At 43.1% G+C, this 24383-nt stretch overlaps 1 protein-coding gene across 9 annotated transcripts in view; it reads right to left on the bottom strand.

The window, feature by feature from the left end:
- LRRC7 (leucine rich repeat containing 7) overlaps positions 1–24383 on the bottom strand; it is a 445778-nt gene that overhangs the window by 63431 nt on the left and 357964 nt on the right. For all 9 annotated transcript variants that reach the window (XM_073544765.1, XM_073544773.1, XM_073544767.1 and 6 more), the window contains 5 exons: positions 18126–18326; positions 17627–17749; positions 17163–17274; positions 15986–16151; positions 9644–11303 (listed from right to left, as the gene is read on the bottom strand). In XM_073544765.1, the coding sequence (XP_073400866.1) occupies positions 9644–11303; positions 15986–16151; positions 17163–17274; positions 17627–17749; positions 18126–18326 (2262 nt within the window). The remainder of the gene's footprint in view (positions 1–9643; positions 11304–15985; positions 16152–17162; positions 17275–17626; positions 17750–18125; positions 18327–24383) is intronic.

Genomic DNA, 24383 nt, shown 5'->3' with positions numbered 1-24383 from the left:
TAGCAGTCAGTATCACACAGGATTAGATACACAGCTCAGCAGTCAGTATCACACAGGAGAGGATTAGACATATGGCTCAGCAGGCAGTATCACACAGGATAGGATTAGATACATGGCTCAGCAGGCAGTATCACACAGGAGAGGATTAGATACACAGCTCAGAAGTCAGTATCATACAGGAGAGGATTAGATACACGGCTCAGCAGACAGTATCACACAGAATAGGATTAGATACACGGCTCAGCAGGCAGTATCACACAGGAGAGGATTAGATACACGGCTCAGCAGTCAGTATCACACAGGATAGGATTAGATACACCGCTCAGCAGTCAGTATCACACAGGAGAGGAATAGATACACGGCTCAGCAGACAGTATCACACAGGATAGGATTAGATACGCAGCTCAACACACAGTATCACACAGAATAGGATTAGATACACGGCTCAGCAGTCAGTATTACACAGGATAGGAATAGATACATGGTTCAGCAGACAGTATCACACAGGATAGGATTAGATACACGGCTCAGCAGACAGTATCACACAGGATAGGATTAGATATATGGCTCAGCAGTCAGTGTCACACAGGATAGGATTAGATATACGGCTCAGCAGTCAGTATCACACAGGATAGGATTAGATACACGGCTCAGCAGACAGTATCACACAGGATAGGATTAGATATATGGCTCAGCAGTCAGTATCACACAGGATAGGATTAGATATACGGCTCAGCAGTCAGTATCACACAGGATAGGATTAGATACATGGCTCAGCAGACAGTATCATACAGGATAGGATTAGATACACAGCTCAGCACACAGTATCACACAGGATAGGATTAGATATACGGCTCAGCAGTCAGTATCACACAGGATAGGATTAGATACATGGCTCAGCAGACAGTATCATACAGGATAGGATTAGATACACAGCTCAGCACACAGTATCACACAGGATAGGATTAGATATACGGCTCAGCAGTCAGTATCACACAGGATAGGATTAGATACATGGCTCAGCAGACAGTATCATACAGGATAGGATTAGATACACAGCTCAGCACACAGTATCACACAGGATAGGATTAGATACACGGCTCAGCAGACAGTATCACACAGGATAGGATTAGATACACGGCTCAGCAGACAGTATCACACAGGATAGGATTAGATACACAGCTCAGCACACAGTATCACACAGGATAGGATTAGATACATGGCTCCGCAGTCAGTATCACATAGAATAGGATTAGATACACGGCTCAGCAGACAGTATCACACAGGATAGAATTAGATATATGGCTCAGCAGTCAGTATCACACAGGATAGGATTAGATACACGGCTCAGCATACAGTATCATACAGGATAGGATTAGATACACGGCTCAGCAGACAGTATCACACAGGATAGGATTAGATACACAGCTCAGCTGTCAGTATCACACAGGATAGGATTAGATACACGGCTCAGCAGTTAGTATCATAGAATAGGATTAGATACATGGCTCAGCAGACAGTATCATACAGGATAGGATTAGATACACGGCTCAGCAGTCAGTATCACACAGGATAGGATTAGATACACGGCTCAGCAGACAGTATCATACAGGATAGGATTAGATACACAGCTCAGCTGTCAGTATCACACAGGATAGGATTAGATATATGGCTCAGCAGTCAGTATCACACAGGATAGGATTAGATACATGGCTCAGCAGACAGTATCTTATAGGATAGCATTAGATACACGGCTCAGCAGACAGTATCACACAGGATAGGATTAGATACACTGCTCAGCACACAGTATCACACAGGACAGGATTAGATACACGGCTCAGCAGATTGTATCACACAGGAGAGGATTAGATACACTGCTCAGCAGACAGTATCACACAGGATAGGATTAGATACACGGCTCAGCACACAGTATCACACAGGACAGGATTAGATACACGGCTCAGCAGTCAGTATCACACAGGATAGGATTAGATACATGGCTCAGCAGACAGTATCACACAGAATAGGATTAAATACACAGTTCAGCAGTCAGTATCACAAGAACAGGATTAGATACACAGGTCAGCAGACAGTATCACACAGGATAGGATTAGATACACGGCTCAGCAGACCGTATCACACAGGATAGGATTAGATACATGGCTCAGCAGACTGTATCACACAGGATAGGATTAGATACATGGCTCAGCAGACAGTATCACACAGGATATGAATAGATACATGGCTCAGCAGACTGTATCACACAGGATAGGATTAGATACACAGCTCAGCAGACTGTATCACACAGGATAAGATTAGATTCATGGCTCAGCAGACAGTATCACACAGTATAGGATTAGATACACGGCTCAACAGACAGTATGACACAGGATAGGATTAGATACACAGCTCAGCAGATGGTATCACACAGGATAGGATTATATACACAGCCCAGCAACACGATGTGCCAAAGGAGAGGACATTTGCATTCCAATAATTCCGCTCATTCCAACTGATTTGCCTTTTGATTTTAAACGCCTACAGTTTCCAGTTCAGCTGGCATTTGCAATGTCCATTAACAATGCTCAGGGACAGTTCTTGAAAGTAGTAGGGATTGATTTGCAATCTCCATGCTTTTCTCATGGTGAACTTTACATGGCCTGTTCAGGAGTTGGAACTGCCAAAAATCTATTCATCTTTTCACCGAAAGGAAAAAACAAAAATGTTGACCTTGTGATGTAACTGACACATTTCAAAAGTGTGAAAATAGTGCAACACTAATAATAGACTAAAAAAAATCTCCACTAAAACTTTTTCAGAAAACTTTCCTGAAGTTTGGCCAATCTTAAAGTTTCCCTTATATAAAAAGTAACTGCTGACTACAAAGTTACTTAACTGCCATTTACAGTGGGTAAGGAAAATATTCAGACCCCTTTAATTTTTTCACTCTTTGTTTCATTGCAGGCATTTGGTAAATTCAAAAAAGCTCATTTTTTTTTCTCATTAATGTGCACTCTGCACCCCATCTTGACTGAAAAAAAACAGAAATGTAAACATTTTTGCAAATTTATTAAAAAAGAAAAACTGAAATAACACAGGGTCATAAGTATTCAGACCCTTTGCTCAGACACTCATATTTAAGTCACATGCTGTCCATTTCCTTGTGATCCTCCTTGAGATGCTTCTACTCCTTCATTGAAGTTCAGCTGTGTGTAATTAAACTGATAGGACTTGATTTGTAAAGGCACACACCTGTCTATATAAGGCCGGTTTCACATTTGCGCTTCAGGGCGCAGCGACGGCCTGCGCACGGCCGCCGCTAAGCCCCGCCCACTGCCGCGCCTCCGCCGGTAGCTCCGCCTCCGGGCGCATGGCACTGCATGCGTCCCCTATCTTTATCACTGACGGTGCGCCGACCAGCGCCAAACGCAACCTGTTGCAATTTGGTTGCGCTCGGCGCACCGTCAAAAGGACCCAGGCGCCGCCAAACGCATACTGCGCACGGCCTGCGTCCTCAGTGATAAAGATAGGGGACGCATGACGCATGCAGCGTCATGCGCCCGGAGGCGAAGCTACCGGCGGAGGCGCGGCAGGGGCGGGGCTTAGCGGCGGCCGTGCGCAGGCCGTCGCTGCGCCCTGAAGCGCAAATGTGATACTGGCCTAAGACCTCACAGCTCACAGTGCATGTCAGACCAAATGAGAATCATGAGGTCAAGGGAACTGGCCAAGGAGCTCAGAGACAGAATTGTAGCAAGGCACAGATCTGGCCAAGTTTACAAAATAATTTCTGCAGTACTCAAGGTTCCTAAGAGCACAGGGGCCTCCATAATCCTTAAATGGAAGAAGTTTGGGACCATCAGACGTCTTCCTAGACCTGGCCATCCAGCCAAACTGAGCAATCATGGGAGAAGAGCCTTGGTGAGAGAGGTAAAGAACCTCAAGATCACTGTGACTGAGCTCCACAGATGCAGTAGGGAGATGGGAGAAAGTTCCACAAAGTCAACTATCACTGCAGCCCTCGACCAGTCGGGCCTTTATGGCAGAGTGGCCCGACGGAAGCCTCTTCTTTGTGTCAACATATGAAAGCCCGCATAGAGTTTGATAAAAGACACATGAAGGACTCCCAGACTATGAGAAATAAGATTCTCTGGTCTGATGAGACGAAGATAAAACTTTTTGGTGAGAATTCTAAGGGGTGTGTTTGGAGAAAACCAGGCACTGCTCATCACATGCCCAATACAATCCCAACAGTGAAACATGATGGTGGCAGCATCATGCTATGGGGATGTTTTTCAGCTGCAGGGACAGGACGACTGGTTGCAATTGAAGGAAACATGAATGCGGCCAAGTACAGAGATATCCTGGATGAAAACCTCTTCCAGAGTGTTCTGGACCTCAAACTTGGCCAAAGGTTCACCTTCCAACAAGACAATGACCCTAAGCACACAGCTAAAATAACAAAGGAGTGGCTTCAGAACAACTCTGTGACCATTCTTGACTGGCCCAGCCAGAGCCCTGACCTAAACCCAATTGAGCATCTCTGAAGAGACCTGAAAATGGCTGTTCACCATCCAACCTAGCGGAACTGGAGAGGATCTGCAAGGAAGAATGGCAGAGGATCCCCAAATCCAGGTGTGAACAAGTTGTTGCATCTTTCCCAAGAAGACTCATGGCTGTACTAGCTCAAAAGGTGCTTCTACTCCACACTGAGCAAAGGGTCTGAATACTTAAGACCATGTGATATTTCAGTGTTCTTTTTTAATAAATTTGCAAAAATTTCTACATTTCTGCTTTTTCCGTCAAGATGGGGTGCAGAGTGCACATTGAGAGAAATTTAACTTTTTGAATTTACCAAATGGCTGCAATAAAAAATGAGTGAAAAATTTAAAGGGGTCTGAATACTTTATTTACCCACTGTATTACATATGGGTAATCAATGGTATTTAGGAGTGTCAGGTAACATCCAACTTTGGAAAAACAAAAAAAGTGCACAAAGTGTGTCTGAATTTACCCTTGAAAGAACAGTTACAAGAGCATATTGCCATTGGATGTCTAGTAGATTCCACCAAAATAATCAATAACTTAAGCCTGAATGATTATTAACCCCTTCCTGACATCCGACGTACTATCCCGTCCATGGGACCCGGGCCCCTATGCCCATGGACGGGATAGTACGTCTACCGCGATCAGCGGCGCCCACGTGGTGAGCGCCGCTGATCGCGGCCGGGTGTCAGCTGATTATCACAGCTGACACCCGGCACTATGTGTCAGGGGCGGTCACGGACCGCCCCCGACACGTTAACCCCTTGCACACCATGATCGCGGTGTACCGGGAGTTAAAGGGAAGCATTGGCAGGGAGGGGGCTCCCTCCGTGCTTCCCTGAGCCCCCCCACGGCAGCGCAATGTGCAGCGCTGCTGCGGGGGACTCCTTTCCTCCAGGCCCCTGAATCCAAGATGGCGACGGGGGCCTGGAGGAAGCTGGCTTCCTCAGTGCCTGCAAAGCGCAGGCAAGAGGAAGTCTTCTTCAATGCCTGTGACAGATTGCTGATCTGTCACAGTGATCTGTGATGTGACAGATCAGCGATCTGTCACAGGACAGTGATGTCCCACCTGGGACTATGTAATAAAGTAAAAAAAAAATAAAAAAAAAGTGTAAAAATAATTTAAAAAAAAAATCGCCAAATAAATTAGTAAAAAAAAAAATATTCCTCAGTAAATTCATTTTTTGAAAATAAAAAAAACCCAAAACAATAAAAGTACACATATTAGGTATCGCCGCGTCCGTAACGACCCGCCCTATAAAACTGTCCCATTAGTTAACCCATTTAGCGAACCCCTTAAAAAATAAAAATAAAAAACGAAGCAAAAAATAATGATTTATTATCATACCGCCAAACAAAAAGTGTAATAACGCGCGATCAAAAAGACGCATATAAATATCCATGGTACCGCTGAAAACGTCATCTTGTCCCGCAAAAAACGAGCTGCCACACAGCATCATCGGCGAAAAAATAAAAAAGTTATAGCTCGCAGAATAAAGCGATGCAAAAATAATTATTTTTTATATAAAATAGTTTTCATTGCATAAAACCGACAAAACATAAAAAAAACGACCTAAATGAGGTATCGCTGTAACCGAAGAATAAAACCGATTTATCAATTTTACCGCACGCGGAACGGTGTAAACGCACTCCCCCAAAAGAAATTCATGAAACGCTGGTTTTTGTTCATTCTGCGTCCCAAAAATCGGAATAAAAAGCGATCAAAAAATGTCACGTGCCCGAAAATGGTACCAATAAAAACGTCAACTGGTCCCACAAAAAATAAGACCTCACATGACTCGGTGGGTCAAAATACGGAAAAATTATAGCTCTCAATATGTGGTGATGCAAAAACTATTTTTACAATAAAAAGCGTCTTTTAGCGTGCGACAGCTGCCAAAAATAAAAACCGCCATAAATAGTAAATCAAACCCCCCGTTATCACCCCCTTAGTTAGGGAAAAATAATACAATTAAAAAAATGTATTTATTTCCATTTTTCCATTAGGGTTAGGGCTAGGGTTAGGGCTAGGGTTAGGGTTAGGGCTGAGATTAGGGTTAGGGGCGTGTTGGGGTTCGGGTTGGAGTTAGAATTGGGGGTTTCCACTGTTTGGGCACATCAGGGGCTCTCCAAATGCAACATTGCGTCTGATCTCAATTCCAGCCAATTCTGAGTTGAAAAAGTCAAATGGTGCTCCTTCCCTTCCAAGCTCTGCCATGCGCCCAAACAGTGTTTTACCCCCACATGTAGGGTATCAGCCTACTCAGGACAAATTGCAAAACAATTTTTGGGGTCCAATTTCTCCTGTTACCCTTAGGAAAATAAAAAATTGGGGGCAAAAATATCATTTTTGTGGAAAAAAATGATTTTTTTATTTTCACGTCCGAGCGTTATAAACTTCTGTGAAGCACTTGGGGGTTCAAAGTGCTCACCACACATCTAGATAAGTTCCGTGGGGGGGGTCTAGTGTCCAAAATGGGGTCACTTGTTGGGAGTTTCAATAGTTTAGGTACATCAGGGGCTCTCCAAACGCACATGACACCCGCAGACCATTCCATCAAAGTCTGCATTCCAAAATGGAACTGCTTCCCTTCCGAGCCCCAACGTGTGTCCATACAGTAGTTTTCTCCCACATATGGGGTGTCAGCGTACTCATGACAAATTGGACAACAACTTTTGCGGTCCAATTTCTCCTGTTACCCTTGGGAAAATGAAAAAATTGGGGACTAATTGATCATGTTTGTGGAAAAAATACGATTTTTTTATTTTCATGCCCGGGCATTATAAACTTCTGTGAAGCCCTTGGGGGTTCAAAGTGCTCACCACACATCTAGATAAGTTCCTTAGGGGTTCTCGGTTCCAAAATAGGGTCATTTGTGGGTGTTCCCACTGTTTAGGTACATTAGGGGCTCTCCAAAGGCAACATGACACCCGCAGACCATTCCATCAAAGTCTGCATTCCAAAACGACACTACTTCCCTTCCAAGCCCTGACGTGTGTCCATACAGTAGTTTTCTCCCACATATGGGGTATCAGCATACTCAGGACAAATTGGACAACAACTTTTGGGGTCCAATTTTTCCTGTTACCCTTGGGAAAATAAAAAAAATGGTGACTAAAAGATCATGTTTGGGGAAAAAATACGAATTTTTTATTTTCACGCCCGGGCGTTATAAACTTCTGTGAAGCACTGGGGGGTTCAAAGTGCTCACCACACATCTAGATAAGTTCCTTGGGGGGTCTAGTTTACAAAATGGTGTCATTTGTGGGGGGTTTCCACCGTTTAGGTACATCAGGGGTTTTCCAATCGCGACATGGTGTCCGATCTCAATTCCAGCCAAAAACGTCAAATGGCGCTGCTTCCCTTCCGAGCTCTGCCATGCGCCCAAATAGTGGTTTACCCCCACATGTGGGGTATCAGCATACTCAGGACAAATTGCACAATAACTTTTAGGGTCCTGTTACCCTTGGGAAAATAAAAATTGGGGTGAAAAGATCATTTTTGTGGAAAATATATGATTTTTTAATTGTACCGCTGTACGTTATAAACTTCTGTAAAGCCCTTGTGGGTTCAAAGTTCTCACCACATATCTAGATAAGTTCCTTGGGGGGTCTAGTTTCCAAAATGGGGTCACTTGTAGGGGGTTTCCACTGTTTAGGTACATCAGGGACTCTCCAAACGTGACATGGCGTCCGATCTGAATTCCAGCCAATTTTGCATTGAAAAAGTCAAACGGCGCTCCTTCCATTCTGAGCTCTGCCATGCGCCGAAACAGTCGTTCCCCCCCACAAATCAGGTATCAGCATACTCAGGACAAATTGCACAATAACTTTTGCAGTCCAATTTCTCCTGTTACCCTTGGTAAAATAAAAAAATTGAACCTGAAGTATTTTTTTTGTGAAAAAAAGTTAGATGTTCATTTTTTTTTAAATATTCAAAAAAATTCCTGTGACGCACCTAAATGGTTAATAAACTTCTTGAATGTGGTTTTGAGCACCTTAAGGGGTTCAGTTTTTAGAATGGTGTCACTTTTGGGTATTTTCTATCATATAGACCCCTCAAAGTGGCTTCAAATGTGATGTGGTCCTAAAAATAAAATGGTGTTGTAAAAATGAGAAATCGCTGGTCAACTTTTAACCCTTATAACTTCCTAACAAAAAAACATTTTGGTTCCAAAATTGTGCTGATGTAAAGTAAACATGTGGGAAATGTTAGTTATCAAGTTTTTTGTGTGCCGTATCTCTGTGATTTAAGGGTATAAAAATTCAAAGTTGGAAAATTGCGAAATTTTCAAAATTTTTGCCAAATTTCCATTTTTTTCACAAATAAACGCAAGTTATTTGAATGAAATTTTACCACTAACATGAAGTACAATATGTCACGAGAAAACAATGTCAGAATCACCGAGATCCATAGAACCGTTCCAGAGTTATGACCTCATAAAGGTACAGTGGTTAGAATTGTAAAAATTGGCCCGGTCATGAATGTGCAAACCACCCTTGGGGGTGAAGGGGTTAAAGAATAATTATTGAAACGGTGAATTCCAAAATTGCAAAATTTTCACCTATCCATATGATTGGTTTTAGTTTACTGATCGCCAGGGTCTTATGGCCCCATTAAACCCAAGGACAGGGCTCAGGACTGCTCCATTAGAATGGAGCAGTGCCAGCATGAGCACCATTGTTCATAGGGTTGCCATAGACAGCAGAGCAGGAAACCAGCAGTTGGACCCTAAGTTGCCAGAAAGCTGTGAATAACCACTTAAAGGGGTTGTTCATAAATAACATTGAGTGCATGTCCATAATCCAGATGATAAATGTCTAATTTCTGGGGTTATGGCTATTACAAAATACATTTGTCTTGAGAATGGGGGTCCTAATGTTCTTTATGTGAATGAAGTGCTAGTGAGCATGTGTGACCACCACTCCTATAGACAGTTAATGAAGCAGCGGTCGCACATGCTCACTAATGCATTATTCCTCTTGAGGAATTTGTGACCCCTGTTTGTATACGACAATACTTTGTTGGCTTTTACAAGTTAATAAATATTGTGATAATGAACAGGTGAAACTATGAATAAGTTCCGTTAATTAGACATACCCTATCCAGTCTTCTAGCTTCTATGTGTCTGAGTAGTTGCTGTCTCCAGTCTGGTGGCATTTTATTGCAGCCATCGTCTACTTTTCCCTGATTCTGCCTGCTCTTCATGTCGCTGTCGGAGGTCTTATCGCCATAGTTAACCAAGTTATAATCAGACGGTATTTTTTCAAGCAATGCTGCCATTGTTGGCCTAGCAGAAACCGGACGGGTCTGAGCAGTCCCATAGGTCTCAGTGCTGTAGCTCCTTGCAGACAATGGCCGTCTTTGCGTGAGAGTTTTGACTTGATAGCTGCTTCCTTGAGACTTCATGTCTGGATAGGAGCTGTGATCATCTTCATAACGACCATTTCTTTTTAGAAACTGAGATTCGGCCACTGACATGCTGCTTTGTCGTTCAATAGCCCCAAGGAAGGGAGGCCTGCCATACCGGTCAGTCTGTGGAAGTTCATGTGGCTCGCTCACCCTTCTATACATTTGCATCTCTGTGGCACTTGCCAAAGAGTCTGCCCTTTTCAAGAATCCTGGCCTTGATCCTTGACTTGTAAACTGAGGAGGAATGGAATCTTCATTGACTGAAGGTTGAGAAAAGGAAAACATCTGTTCCATGGGTGGGTATCCTCTGTAGGCTCTGGGGCTGATCAGATCTTTTGCCATGCTCTTTGTTTGCTGAGAGGAGTAGTCAGGGTTGTATGAAAATGGAGGAGGTACTCTCTTCTCTGGTTTAACTTCGACAGCACCTGTTGGGTTAAAACTTTGGTCAAACTGGTAGACTTTCTTGGTGGTAGGCTTCTGTTGCTGCCCTCTGCTAGTTCCGTAGCCCAACATCTCATCATCAAGCATTGGCACTGACTGACTACGAGACATACTTTGCTCCTGCAACAAACCCAAGTCTGGTCTGGCATGGCTTCCGTGCATGATGTTTCTTGGATCATAATTTTGTAAGGGGATGTTGTACACTTTGAATGCCCCAATATCTATTTCATCTATACTCTGAGACTTTTTGAACCTGCCCGTCTTCAAGTCCTTCATTAACGGCGAGAGTCTTTCGGTACTTTTGCTCACTGATATGGTATTTTTGGCAGACTCAGGACGGCAATGGCTATGTGGAAATACATTTCCTATGTTCCGGTTAGAGCTGGTGTCATGAAACTCCCACGATGGGCCTGAAGAGAATGTGCTTGGATTTTCTAATGACTGTGGCTTATGTTCTTTTCGTTCCGGCAATGGACTATTGACGGGGGTGGTTTCAAGTTTTGAAGGAAATGCTGTCCTGTCTTCAAATGGACTGGGAGTCCGAGTCCAATTTTGCCAAGGATTGCTTGGTGAAACATCTGCTTCTTGAGAGTTTCTCTGTGATGGCTGCTCCAACTCCAGTGGTATTCCAATAATTCGGTCTTGCCTGATTAATGGCCGCCTTCCGTGTGAGGATGTGCTTCTTGATTTTGAAGACAGCATTGGGTTACCCCCTGCATTCTCCACAGCATTTTCTTCGGCCACGAATCCGGTGTTGTCATAGTGCGAGCTGTTGTTCCAGTTTTCGGTGAATGAGTCATTGAGGTTCTGGCGGTCATTGCGCTGCTGAAGATTTCCTATAGGAGCTGTCTCCCGCTGGCTCAGCAATGGCTTTGTTTCAAGGGGTTGTGGAAAAGACTGAGTCAGTCTGAAAAAAAACACAGGAAAAAAAATATCAGTTTCCATTGTGTAATATTGTAACCAGACAGTCAGAGACAACTTGCACCATCTTGACCACAGAGAATGCCGATTTTTTTTTTCCCAAAAACAGCACCTCTCTTGTCTTTGTGGCCTTATCTGATATTGCAGCTTAAACTTCCTCCTGCTCTGCACAATTTAGTTAAAGGATTGCTATAGCGTCACTCACCTCACCAGCAGCTGAGCAGCACAAATGCCATCTCATTGACCGGTGATGGCCAGGATATTGTGCCCCTGTGCTATTCATTAGTATAGGATGCATGCTTATTGATCTTTGCTAATCATAAGAGGTGACTTAGATGCCGGCAGGTCGGAGCAGGTTTGCATACCATTGTGTTGTGAGTTCATTTTCCCCTTCACTACTGAGGCCCGAGGAACTCCCTCTTCTGGTAAAGAAAGGTAGTGAGCCTGATTATCAAACACCTGAGACTGATGATGATGACTGGCTGAGTGGAGTTACTGACTGGATATAAGGCTGCCGACGCCCTTCTGCCCTGCGGGTGATTACTCTGTGGGATCCTTGGAGACCAGTCTGAATTCCTGCTCTTCTAAAGCTAAGTTTTCTGCTCGGCTTTTTGCATTTGTGCTTTGACTTTGTTTTGCTTTGTTTTTCTGGATTTCTGCCATTCCCTGCTGGGGTGTGCTGAATTCCTTTAGCTCTGTCTTCTGAAAATACCTGAGTGCTGATTTAGTTTTTGAAGCCTAGCTGCTTCAGGGTCTTTTTCCATATCAGCTTGTTGGCTTATGTCTTTGATAGGGTTTTGGCAGATTGCAGACAGCAACCTTCCTTTCCTGTTCTGTTTAGTTAGCTTGGGCCCCATCGTTTGCTCAGCCTATCTTTCTATCTGTGTGAGTGTTTTTTCATCGTGCTTCACCATCATTATATGTTGGGGGCTGCCTTTTACTTTGGGGTCTGCTCTGGGGCAGTTTAGATTTCCTTTTCTGTCTTTAGGCTATTTAGCTCTCCGGCTGTGATCGAGGGGTCTAGGGCATCGTAGGCACCCCCCACGGCTACTGCTAGTTGTGTTGATAGGATCAGGGGTCTGCAATCTGATAGTTGCCAACTTCTCTGGTTTTCTGGACGTAGCTTCTATTTTTGTGTCTGCCTCCTACGGTGACTCAATCATAACACCATTGATACAATGGCCACTCGCTGCTGATGTCCTGTGAAATCATTTTGCTCAACTTTAGTACATGGGCAGCCGGTATCATGCTCCTGGCCTTTTCATTAGAATAGGATGCCTGCACCATATCTAACGATACCGGATGAGAAATCTGATCTGTGCTTACCTCCCGATGTGCAAGTGAGAGGCCCTGGACCAAACAAGGTGTGGGTGAGAGGTCTTTTTTGTGAGCTGACATAAATTTAAGAAACATACATGGTGCAGTCTACGCAGCTAAGCCCTAGTCATCCACAGCGGGTTGTCCATTCTAGCAAGCAGGATCAGAGATAATTCCAATCCCAGTTGTTTCTTGCTTCATGCAACAGGAAGAGCAAGTGGTGCAAAAACGACAGGCCTCATCAATACTGCTCACCTCCTGATGCAGAAGTGAGAGGCACTGGTGCAACCCTTTAAATTTTGGGGTGGGAGGTCATTTGAGGTGCCATCCATTTATAGTACTTGCATGACATAAGAGTAGGAACTGAGCCCCTGACATCCACAGCGGATTGTCCACTCCAGTTTGGCCAGGATCAGAGCTGGTTGCAATCCCATCAGAGCTGTTACAGCAGGGTCGCCTGCTCTAACAGCCAGGATCAGAGTTGCTTACAATCCCAGCTGTTAGAGCAGGATCGCCTGATCTAACAGCCAGTATCAGAGCTGCTTGCAATCCCATTTGTTAGAGTAGGGTCACCTGCTATAACAGCCAGGATCAGAGCTGGTTCCAATCCGAAAGTTATATGTACAACAAAATGATGCTTTTGAAATACAGACACGCATCTACAACTTTGTGTGTCTCGGCTTCCGGCTTATTTAAAGGACACCAGAGATACTATCAAAAGTTTTGAATTGGTGAAGTGGGCTCATAATTGTTTTTTGGGTACTTTGGATATTAAGTCCTTGTACACTGTCATTGATCAAGAAAAAGGGTGTGATGCTGCTGATTATTTTCTTCACAAATTCAAAATTTTCAATCCCCTTCAAATATCTTTTATAGTAGATAGTATGAGATTCATTTTAAAACATAATTATTTAATTTATTGTAGTCAGTTCTAGCTGCAGACTTGGGGCACGGCTATGGGTACAAAATTTGCCCCAAGTTATGCAAATTTATTTGTTGGAAGGTGGGAGGAGTCCAATATTTTTTGTAATGGCCATTTGAGAGAGGGATTATTATATTGGCGGCGCTTCATTGATGATGTGCTTTTTATTTGGCAGGGGTCCCAGACTAGTTTAGATTCCTTTTTGAAAGAGATTAATGACAATTCGTTTGGTTTAGAATTCACCTCCAGTATTAGTCCCACTAACATCAATTTTTTGGATCTTAATATTTTTGTGGAAAATAACTCCATTTATACCAAATGTTATCATAAGGATGTGGACTGTAATAGTTATATTCATATGAATAGTTGTCATCTCCCTTTGTGGCTTTCAAATATTCCAAAGAGCCAATTCATGCGCATCAGACGCAATTGTACTAAAGATAGTGATTTTGATATTGAAGACAGTTTTTTACAAGCTCAATTCGTAGAGAAAGGGTATGATGTATCCATTGTAGATCAAGCAAGACTTGTAGCAAAATCGGCTTCTAGGAGTAGGCTGATTAATGGAGAGAAACAGGCCTTGGATATTCCGGATATTAAACAAGAGATTGGTAAATTACCCTTTATTACTCAATTTCACAATAATCCCAGAGCTTTTACCAAGATTATTCAGAAATATTGGCCCATTCTAAAGAAAGATAAATTGGTGGGTGAATTTTTGCCTGAGAAACCCAGGTTTGTTTACAGAAGGGCTCAAAATATTGGCAATTTGCTAGCACCCACCCAGAAAAAGGGTTTAATAAATGGTAGTAATATATCAAATGGGAAATACTCCAACACTACTGGGGGCTTTACCCCGTGTGGTAATTGTTCATGCTGTGTGAAGGTGAGAAATAAGAGAATCACGCAGACTACTTTTTGGAATATGGAAAAAACTGAGATGTTCCATATTAAGGACAATTTAACATGCCACTCTACGGGGGTCATTTATATAGTAAAATGTCCCTGTAATAAGTTTTATGTTGGTCGTACGAAAAGAAAACTAAAAGAGAGAATAAAAGAACATTTGAACAATATCTCTAAGGGATTTTTAGGACATCCACTGTCACGCCATTTCGTGGAGAAACATGGCAAGACAGGCATGGGGTCCACCTTTTTTGGCATTCAAAAGGTTCAAAAAAATCCGAGGGGTGGTGACTATATTAAGAGTATGTCGAGGGTTGAATCCAGGTGGATTTTTACATTGGATAGTTTGGTGCCAAATGGGCTTAATCATGAAATCGAACTTTATGCTTTGTGATCCATATACATTATCCCTTTTTTTCTTCTTGTATGTAGGATTCTTTTCCCTATAATAATAATAAAAAGATCTTTTCTGGCTTCTCTGCAGTTAAGAAGGACTGCCCCCTCTGGATATTATTTAGTATTTATTATTTATTGTTGGAATTATAACTACCAACTGAAACATTTTGGAGGGTGTGGAGTCTGGGTTATTTGTATTATAACTGATTTTAAGTAATCTGTATTCGGTTTTAATGGTCATAATTTTTGTTTGAATAAAGTTTAGTTTTTTATTGTTTTTTCAGTAATATTCATTCTGGAGGCATTGCGCTACATAATGGGTTAAGTGTGCGTCTTTTTCTTGTGGAGGCAGGGGTATATAGAGTGTGGGCGATAGTGCAAGATCCATACCTTTGAGGAAGGGGGACGGCTCCCCCGAAACGCGTCAGGATTGGTCCTTGCACGGTGACGTCACCACCCACAACTCACGCCCCTCGCCAGTCACGCCCCTTGCTCACCACGCTACTGTTCGGCGGCGCCATCGGCCGTGGCTGCCCGCCGCCCAGGGGGACGCGCTATCTTGCAGGGAGCTGGTTCTTTTTGCAAACGGGAGGACTCTCCCTGTTTTTTGCTTCAGTTCAGAGACTCTTCTTTCTAATAATCGTGATTTTAAGAGTGTTATGATCAGCTACAATCAGTCTTCGCAATAGTGAGTAATGTTTGTCTTTTAAAGTTTGACTGCCATTTTTAGTTTGTTTTTTCATTTATTTATCACACAGCGTTTTAAGCGCGGCCACTTCCAGTTTAGTCGCAGTTGTTGTTTTCAGTGGCAGATAGCACACAATCTGCCAGGTGTGCCAGCAGCTTATGCATTGACTGTGTATTTGCAGCGCCGGTGTGTATTTGTCTTTTTTTGAAATACAGAATTTGTTCCACAAAAATACAAGCCCTCATGAAGATATATCAACAGTAAAAAAGGAGTATTTTGGAAGTGGAGATGAAAAGTGAAAAAAACGATGTCTCGCACGCTGTGTCCTTAAGGGATTAATGACAATTCTGGACCCATTCCATCACTGCCCATTGGTATATACCCAATCTCGGCTGTGACTGTACCCACATCAGTAGGTGTAGCTGAGGATTTGACAAACCTGTTACCCCACAATGAGCTATTTACAGCCTCCTTAGCAGTAATCTGCACTTTCACACGCGCATTAGATGATCCAGAAGAAGCTTGGGAAGGTGAGTAGTCAGAATAGGTCCCTGATGACACACTGTTATGATGGTGCTTATCCATCTCTGAATCATCTGTGGACTCTGTAGATACAAAAATTAGGTTTAGTGAGGCAGCGTCAGACACTTTTTGGAAATCTCTAATTGTGAAATGCCATTAAAAGCCTCCTCTACATTCGATATATATGTCGTGAGACACCACTGGGAAAACTGGGGACTAGCACCAATAAATGGACATCACCATTTCTGAAATCTGTCATAAATGTAAACCTGGCCATACACGTAAAATAATTGTAAGTCTGGGTTCAAACCTCGTCTTGTACCTCGTTTATGACCTAGGTGGCGGTTTCTGTCCAAATATGATACGAACAATGTGGTATAAGTGGTATTCAGACATCCCCGTAACAGAGTAGAAGTCAGTGGCTTTATTGTTGGCTTTAGTCTGGCTGCTTTAAAAATGAAAAGGTAGTTGAGAACGGGAACCAAGACATCGTGTGAACCGGCCTAACACTCTTTTGTCCAACGATTATTTTTCTTGACTCCATAAAACTGCAAGCTGAGCTCAAAATATGTAGCCATGTTTATTTTAATGGGGACAGGCAAATGACCCCACAGCAGTGGAAAGTAAAGTATTGGGCAAGCCCAAATCCAACATGTTCGATCCTTCGTATTTTATGATTGCTGAAGTCATGTGAGTGTGGGGTTGCTACCATAAATATTAGACTGTTGGCCAATCCTGCTGAAAAACAATTCACCAAATTGTGTTTTACATACTTGGGCACCAATAGTCAAGTTTTCTAAATTTAAGGTCCCATTAACCAAACTGACTGCAGATGGATTTTGGCCAAACTAACGGGTACCTATGAATTAGACATCATCGATGTACCCAGTGGCATGACTAGAAGCTTGTAGGCCTCAGAGCAAACTCTTCAACAGGCCCCCTGTCTAAAATGGGTTATTAATACTATTGTTTTTCTCATATGGTCCAAAAATACTTTCTGGGCCCATTAGACTCCAGGGGTGAATGCAAGCCCTGCACCCACTATAGGTATGCCCCTGGATGTATCCTAAATAAAGTTATATAATAAATTCTACCTTTCTTATCTTTTCCAAGTAGCACCAGTTTTGGTGGATACAGTGGGGTCTCGATCAGTGATGGACGCAGTTCAGCCATGCGCATTTCAGTCGGACGATGTACAAAGGGCTCCTGAAAAGCGAAAAATTGCTCATGAAAGGGCAAAGTGCTTTATGTAGGGCAATCACCTGGCGCTAAGACCAAGTAACAATTGGCAGAAGTCATAAAGAACTTTTCTTCCACTAAAACCAAACACCTGAAATATAAGACTGAAGAGGGAATAGCTTATCCTCTTGTAAGAAAAAAACCCTTAAGCCATAACAATGAAAAATGATGAGCTCACGCATTTTAGCCTCCAATTCATACTTAGTCTGCATTCACACGTTGCGGATGCAGTGTTGTTTTGTACGTAGAGTCGCAACATCTTTTTCCGCGTTTTATAAAAACAACTCTGAATAATAGGGACTCAGGAGAAGGGTGGTACCTCTGATCTTTCTGAGTGCTCTTCCTTCTCCTTTCTCTTTGGGACTTCTACGGAATAACTTCGGATATTTCCGGCATCGGATATCTGGGTCTTTTGGAATTCTTTATGTTCCCGATTTGAAACCTAAAAATAAAGTCAAACAATTAGAAATTAAATTTGCACCCTAGTGCTAAGTGTGGTAAACATTAACATTTGTCAAAAAGTTGAATAAAAAGATGACATCATGTAAAATCCTTATAGAAAACTGGATATGTGACTGTTCGTTGGCTTGACCATGTTGGCACACTATCTTCAGGGTCTATCACTGGACAATATATAAATAAATGGCTTCACCCAACCACTAACCATGAGTGGAGAAAAAGTTTTTGTGTTATCATTCATATTCTCTGAAAAAAGGCCAAAAAAGCAAAAATTCTGCCGGAGTATGTAAACTTTTGAGCACAACTGTTTGTGCGCCACTTGGCTCAGGCATTTAATACAGAAGATATTTTTGAATCACCTCGGACTTCATGTCTTTTGTAGACATCGGCCACTTATGTTCATATTTTTCCTTGAGATTCTGCTCTGCAGTTGGGGTAGGGATGGAGTTTTCCAGAGAAGAGCTGTGACTTGCTTTTCCGACCATGTTCTGAACAGACTTCACCATATTTTTTAGATCTTCTGGGTACGGCGTTGGGTATCTCTTCAGATTGATTTCAACCTGGATTTAGAAATGAAGGATAGCAAGAAAATGGTATCTCAATTTTTGAAAGTTAGAAGTATAATGTCACCTACTACGTTCCATCAGATGCAAGCCAATGCCTACTGGTGACAACAGTAAATCATTGCTGCAGTTTTATCCATTTCTTGCTTAGGTGAATCATGATCCTCAAAACGAGAAGGAAAGAATTTGCAGCCTTCCTTCTGAAAATAGATTTTTCTGTTGGGTTAAGCTGGAGGTAAGTGAAGAACAGGGGCTTACAAGGGTCCATTAAGGTTTTGCAATTACCAATGCAAAGTCCACATTTCACTTCTAACATGTTGCAGTTTAGTCTAATGTATTTTTTGCATACTGCAATACTTTAAAATAAGGGTATAGATATGTCTGGCACTGTTTATAGAAAAAAAAAACTAAAGTGGAACCCTTTTCTTCCAACCCCAGACAAATCCCTTAATCATCACTACAAAAATTGATATTGCCTAAATCATTATCAAAAGTCTTACAAGTGCTGTATCTTAGCTCCTTTATGCTGCAACTATTATTTTTTTGCACTTTTCTTCCTTCCTCCTCTTCTTCCAAAAGGATAACCTGGTCTAATTTATTGTGGGGGCGTGTCCTTCTTTCTCCAGTGTGTTGTTGTCTGCTTATCAGTGGGCAACATCATACAGAGGGAAGAAGTACATGCCCCCCAGTGAAAACTCTGTGAAAACACCCACTGGGACTTTAACTAATTGGATGCTGAATACTTTGATTGCTAATATCTATACAACAGAGAGGCAAAATAAAAACAACAAAAATGTTCTATTCAGCTCTGCAGCTTTTATTTCATCAAATGTCTATGAAAAATTTGGTGAAAGGTCCTCTTTAACTACTTAATGATAATAATAATAACAAGTATAAGTTTGGCATCGCTGTAATAGTACTGATTTGGAGAATCATGTCGCCAGTTAATTTTTACAGCACAATTAACATTGTATTTTGGAACCCTAAAAATCAGATCAGATTGATCTTTAGGTTTATTTTTCATCATGAGCCCCAACTGGAATTTTTACCCATTTCTCAGTAAGTTAAATGGTAAAGTAAATGGTAAATACACCTCAGCCTGCAAAAAACAAGCCCTCATACGTCTATGTAGACTGAAAAATATAAACGTCATGATTAGAAATGATCGGTTATTCATCAGTTGTAACACAGGATCGTCCACTTCATCAATCCAGACAACAATCGTTGGTCATTTCCATTACCTATGATCTAATGTGCTCTAAGTAGATCTGTTTTTCTCATGACAATTATTGATGCAAAATGTTCACACCCCAACCAATAGCTTTATTGAGCACAAATTACAAGCAGGAAATGTCCTCATTAGTAAACCTAGACATGGTGCAAATTTATGTGCACATTCCATGGGCCACGACAATCCTCAGCCGCCGTGCACAAGAGCAGGAGAACCCCCTCTTGTCTGCTGGCATCCGCAGATCTTCATTTGATTTGCTGACCTCACTGTTGTGTATGATGTCAGGTTAGAGGTGATTCTCCCGTGCAGTGGCTACAGACAACTGTCATGGTCGATCCAATGGGTTGTGCAAATTGATTTGTACCAAGTCTATAAATGAACAATAGTACATTTTTAAAGAGTGAAGTAAAGGCTGATTAAGCTGAGCAGATAATCTATAAATTGCTGCACAGGTGACTCCTACACTTCGATCTTTATCTGAATCTGAGCTTTACTGTTGGTATTTAGCAAATGTCAAATCTGAAAGAGGAATTACTGCAGAAAGACTTTCTATGTTGTGAGTAAATAATCATAATGAGCCTTAAAGACATAATGCAAATAAATGACCACTTTGCAATGCTCAGAAGATCAACCGCCAGTCCATACAGTGGCACGTAAAAGTGTGGGCCCCCTTGGTAAAAATTACTGTTATTGTGAACAGTTAGCCAAGTTGAAGATGAAGTGATCTCTAAAAAGCCTAAAGTTAAAGATGACACACATATATAGTTAACCTTGTGGCAAACAACAGCAGCCATGGGTTCTTCTAAGCAGCAGCTGGAGGCCCAGAAAGCCAGAGAAGGCTATAAGACGATAGCAAAGCATTTTCAAGTTGTCCTTTTCCCAGTTCAAAATATAATTAAGAAATGGCAGTTAACAGAAGCAGTGGAGATCAAGATAAGGTTTGGAAGACCAAGCTAAATTTCAGTGAGACTTACTCATAGGATTGCTAAAGAGGCAAATCAGAACCCCCGCTTGAGTGCAAAAGACCTTCATAAAGATTTAGCAGACTCTGGAGTTGTGGTACATTGTACTACTGTTTGGAGACACCTGCACAAACATGGCCTTCATGGAAGAGTCATCAGAAGAAAACCTCTCCTGCATCCTCACCATAAAATTCAGCGTCAGAAGTGTGCAAAAGAACATCTAAAGAAGCCTGATGCATTTTGGAAACAAGTCCTGTGGACGGATGAGGTAAAATACAAGTCTGGCCACAATGATCACAGTTATGTGTGGAGACATATAGGCACAGAATTTCAGGAAAAGAACATCTCGCCAATCATTAAGCATGGGGGTGGATCAATCATGCTTTGGGGTTGTGTTGCAGCGAATGGCATGGGGAACATTTCACGGGTAGAGGGAAGAATGGATTCAATGAAATTTCAATAAATTCTTGATGCAAACAAAAAACCATCTGTAAAAAAAAAAGCTGAAGGTGAAAAGAGGATGGCACCTACAAATGGAAAATGATCCTAAACACATGTTAAAATCCACAATAGACAACCTCAAAAGGCGCAAGCTGAAGACTTCACAATGGCCCTCACAGTCCCCTGATCTGAACATCATTGAAAATCTGTGGCTAAACCTCAAAATAGCAGAGGATGCAAGACGACCTGGGAATCTCACAGAACTGTAAGGATATGTGCACACGTTGCGGATTGAGCTCAGAAATTTCATGAACAGATTCCGCATCTCTTGGCAGAATCCGCATGTCAAAATCCGCACGTTTTGTATGCGTCTTTTATGCGGATTTTGTGCAGATTTAATACGGATTGTCATGCGTTTTTTGGGCTGCGGATTTCTATAATGAAATGGGTGTAGAAATGCAGCGGAATCCGCACAAAGAATTGACATGCTGCGGAAAATAAAACCCTGCGGATTCCGTGCGGTATTTTCAACAGCATGTGCACAGCATTTTTTTTCCATTGCTTAACATTGTATGGTCAAACACTTGAGGATCTGCAGCGATTCCACGCAGAAAATCCGCTGCGGATCTGCAACAAATCCGCAATGTGTGCACATACCCTAAGAATTTTCCAAGGAAGAATGGATAAAAGATCCCTCAAATAAGAATTGAAAAATTCTTGTCTTTATGTCCCGGAACACAGCGAAATACTTCCGGAACATAGTTCACCGGCGCGTGCGCACTAATGCTTTTCGGCTTTGCCCGCAGTTGGGCAAAGCATACTGCGCGTACGCGAGTCCAGATTGCAATGCGCATGTGCGTAATATGCAGGCCAAGTACGGAAATTCACAGAAATATTGCGGACAGTGGCCATGGAGGGGTGGAAACACCGCCCATCGGACCGAACCCAGGTCATTTAAATACCGCGCCAAAATGAGTTGACAGATTCCCTTTGATGAATTTGGTGCCTATTTAGTGTCATGATCTCAGTGCGGGTTTGACTCGCACATGTGGGGTTAATGTCTGGAACCAGTGCTGATGACTGGCACTTCTGGGGTTAAAGGTTATGATCCCAGTGCAGGCTTACCTGCACACCTGGGGCTCATTATTGTGGCCTCTCCCTGGTTCTGGGAAGGCTTCTTATGGCCTCAGGAAGCTCCTATCCCCGTCAGTTATACTTTCGCCCTTGGCAGAGTGTGTTGACCCCTGAGTGTGTTTCTGCTGTGTTCTTGTTTGCCTGATAACTTGGTGTACGACTCGGCCTGTTCTCTGGATACTGCTTCTTGGATTCTGCTTGGTATCTTCTATGTCTGTTTGGCTTTGACCACTGCCTGTCCCCGACTATTCGTTCTGTATCATCCCTGGTACTTTACTGTTATCTCTGTGTATGACCCGGTTTGTCTGACTTTGAGTATTCCTTTATAGTATTTTGCCTATATCTGGCAGCAGGACGCTAAGTCCCACCCCCCTGCAGTCACATGACCGTAGGTCCTTTACTGCTCACTGACTTCAGCTTCTCCAGGTCCTGTTTGCCTGAACTATCCAGCCGTGTCTGACCCCGGGCCCCTCTGCAGTGTGGGTGAGTCCTTGCTCAGCGGTGACTGCATGCCAACCCTAACAGGACCGTGACATGATAACTGAACCTTAAGTTTATTGGGTTTTTTTTTTCTCTGCGGAGAAATATGGATCCCATACAATCTCTGGCTGAACAGATGAGTCAGTTGTTTCAGGGCTCATCTCTGGAGCAGCAAGCTCTTGCTCATTCTCAGCAGCAGGTTTCTGAGGCAGTGCGGGGGGCTTTAGCTGCTGGGTCTCTGGGGGCTGGGGCGAGTGATGTTGTTTTGGTGTCTCCAGAACCACCTGTTAAACTGCCTCACTTTTTTTCTGGGAACAAAAAGGAGTTCAGGGTCTTCATGGAGGGGTGCAAACTCTTCTTTAGTTTGAGGCCACGTTCCTCTGGGGACGAAAGTCAGAAGGTAGGAGTCATTATGTCTTTATTAAGAGGGTCCCCACAAACTTGGGCTTACTCCCTTCCTCCCACTGCCCCTGAGAGAGTATATGATGAGCCTGACCGAGTGCGATTGGCAGAGGACATGGTGATGAGTGTCTGTCAGGGGAAACACTCGGCTGAGTGGTTTTGCACTGAATTCCGCCGCTGGGCCGCAGAGGTCTCTTTTGATGCTGCCGCACTCCGAGGACTCTTTCGCAGAGGCTTGTCCGAGCGGCTACAGGATGCCTTTGCACTACATCCCCCACCTAACTCTCTCGAGGACGCCATGACCCAGGCCGTCCGGATGGGCCACAGGTTGTGGGCCAGGGGGGTGATGCAGGTGGAAACTCCATTGCTCCCTAGTGGAAAAGAGACTGTTTCTGTGCCCATGGATGTAGGGGCTCTCTCCGTGAATGAAAAGGAGAGACAACGCCGGAGAGAAAGGCAGTTATGCTTTTACTGCGGTAAAACGGGACATTGGAAAAGGGAGTGTCCTGATTGCCCATCCTCGACCCGGTCGATGGGAAACGACTAGGTCTGGGTAGTCAGCGGGGAGACTACTCAGACCCTCAGGTACCCTTTTCCTCGTTTTCTAAGGTGTTGCTTCATGTGGAACTGTTAGTGGACGATTGTTGTTTTCCCTCTACAGCTTTTGTGGTCTGCGGATCATCCATCAATCTTATTGACTCCCAATTGGTCACACGCTGTAAGATAGGGCCAGTTAGACTCAAGGTTCCGATCAAGGTGGTGGCCATTGACTCCTCCCCCCTCACTAAAGAGGGAATTCTCTTTATGTCTGACTTGTTTTCGCGCAGAGTGGGCGCTGCTCATGTGGAAAGCTTAAGTTGTTTGGTTCTGGACAATCTACCAGCAGGATTGGTGTTGGGCATATCCTGGTTACAACGCCATAACCCAGTTATTAACTGGAAAACGGGGGAGATTGTTCAATGGGGGTTTAATGATTCAGTGTTATGTGATAAATCTGCACTACTGGTCGAACCTGTTAAATCTGTATCTGTGTCATCTGTCGAGCTGGAAGGTATTCCGGAGTACCTGAAAGACTTCGAAGATGTATTATCTGAAAGCGAGGCCGAGACGTTGCCGCCACATAGACCCTTTGACTGCGCTATTGAGTTAGTCCCGGGGGCTAAATTACCTAAAGCCCGTCTGTTTAATTTATCTGGCCCTGAGCGCTTGGCCATGAAAGATTACATTGCTGAGAGTCTTCGCAAAGGACACATACGTCCCTCAGTCTCACCTGTGGCGGCAGGTTTTTTTTTTTGTGGAGAAAAAAGATGGCGGTTTACGTCCCTGCCTCGATTTTCGTGAGCTCAATAATATTACTGTACGAAATACGTACCCCCTTCCGTTGATTCCCAATATGTGAAACCA

The sequence above is a fragment of the Dendrobates tinctorius genome, unplaced genomic scaffold (genome assembly GCF_039654945.1).
Source record: "Dendrobates tinctorius isolate UK_male_01 unplaced genomic scaffold, ASM3965494v1 ptg000138l, whole genome shotgun sequence".
Classification (NCBI taxonomy): Eukaryota; Metazoa; Chordata; class Amphibia; order Anura; family Dendrobatidae; genus Dendrobates; species Dendrobates tinctorius.
This window is presented reverse-complemented; position numbering and strand designations above follow the sequence as displayed.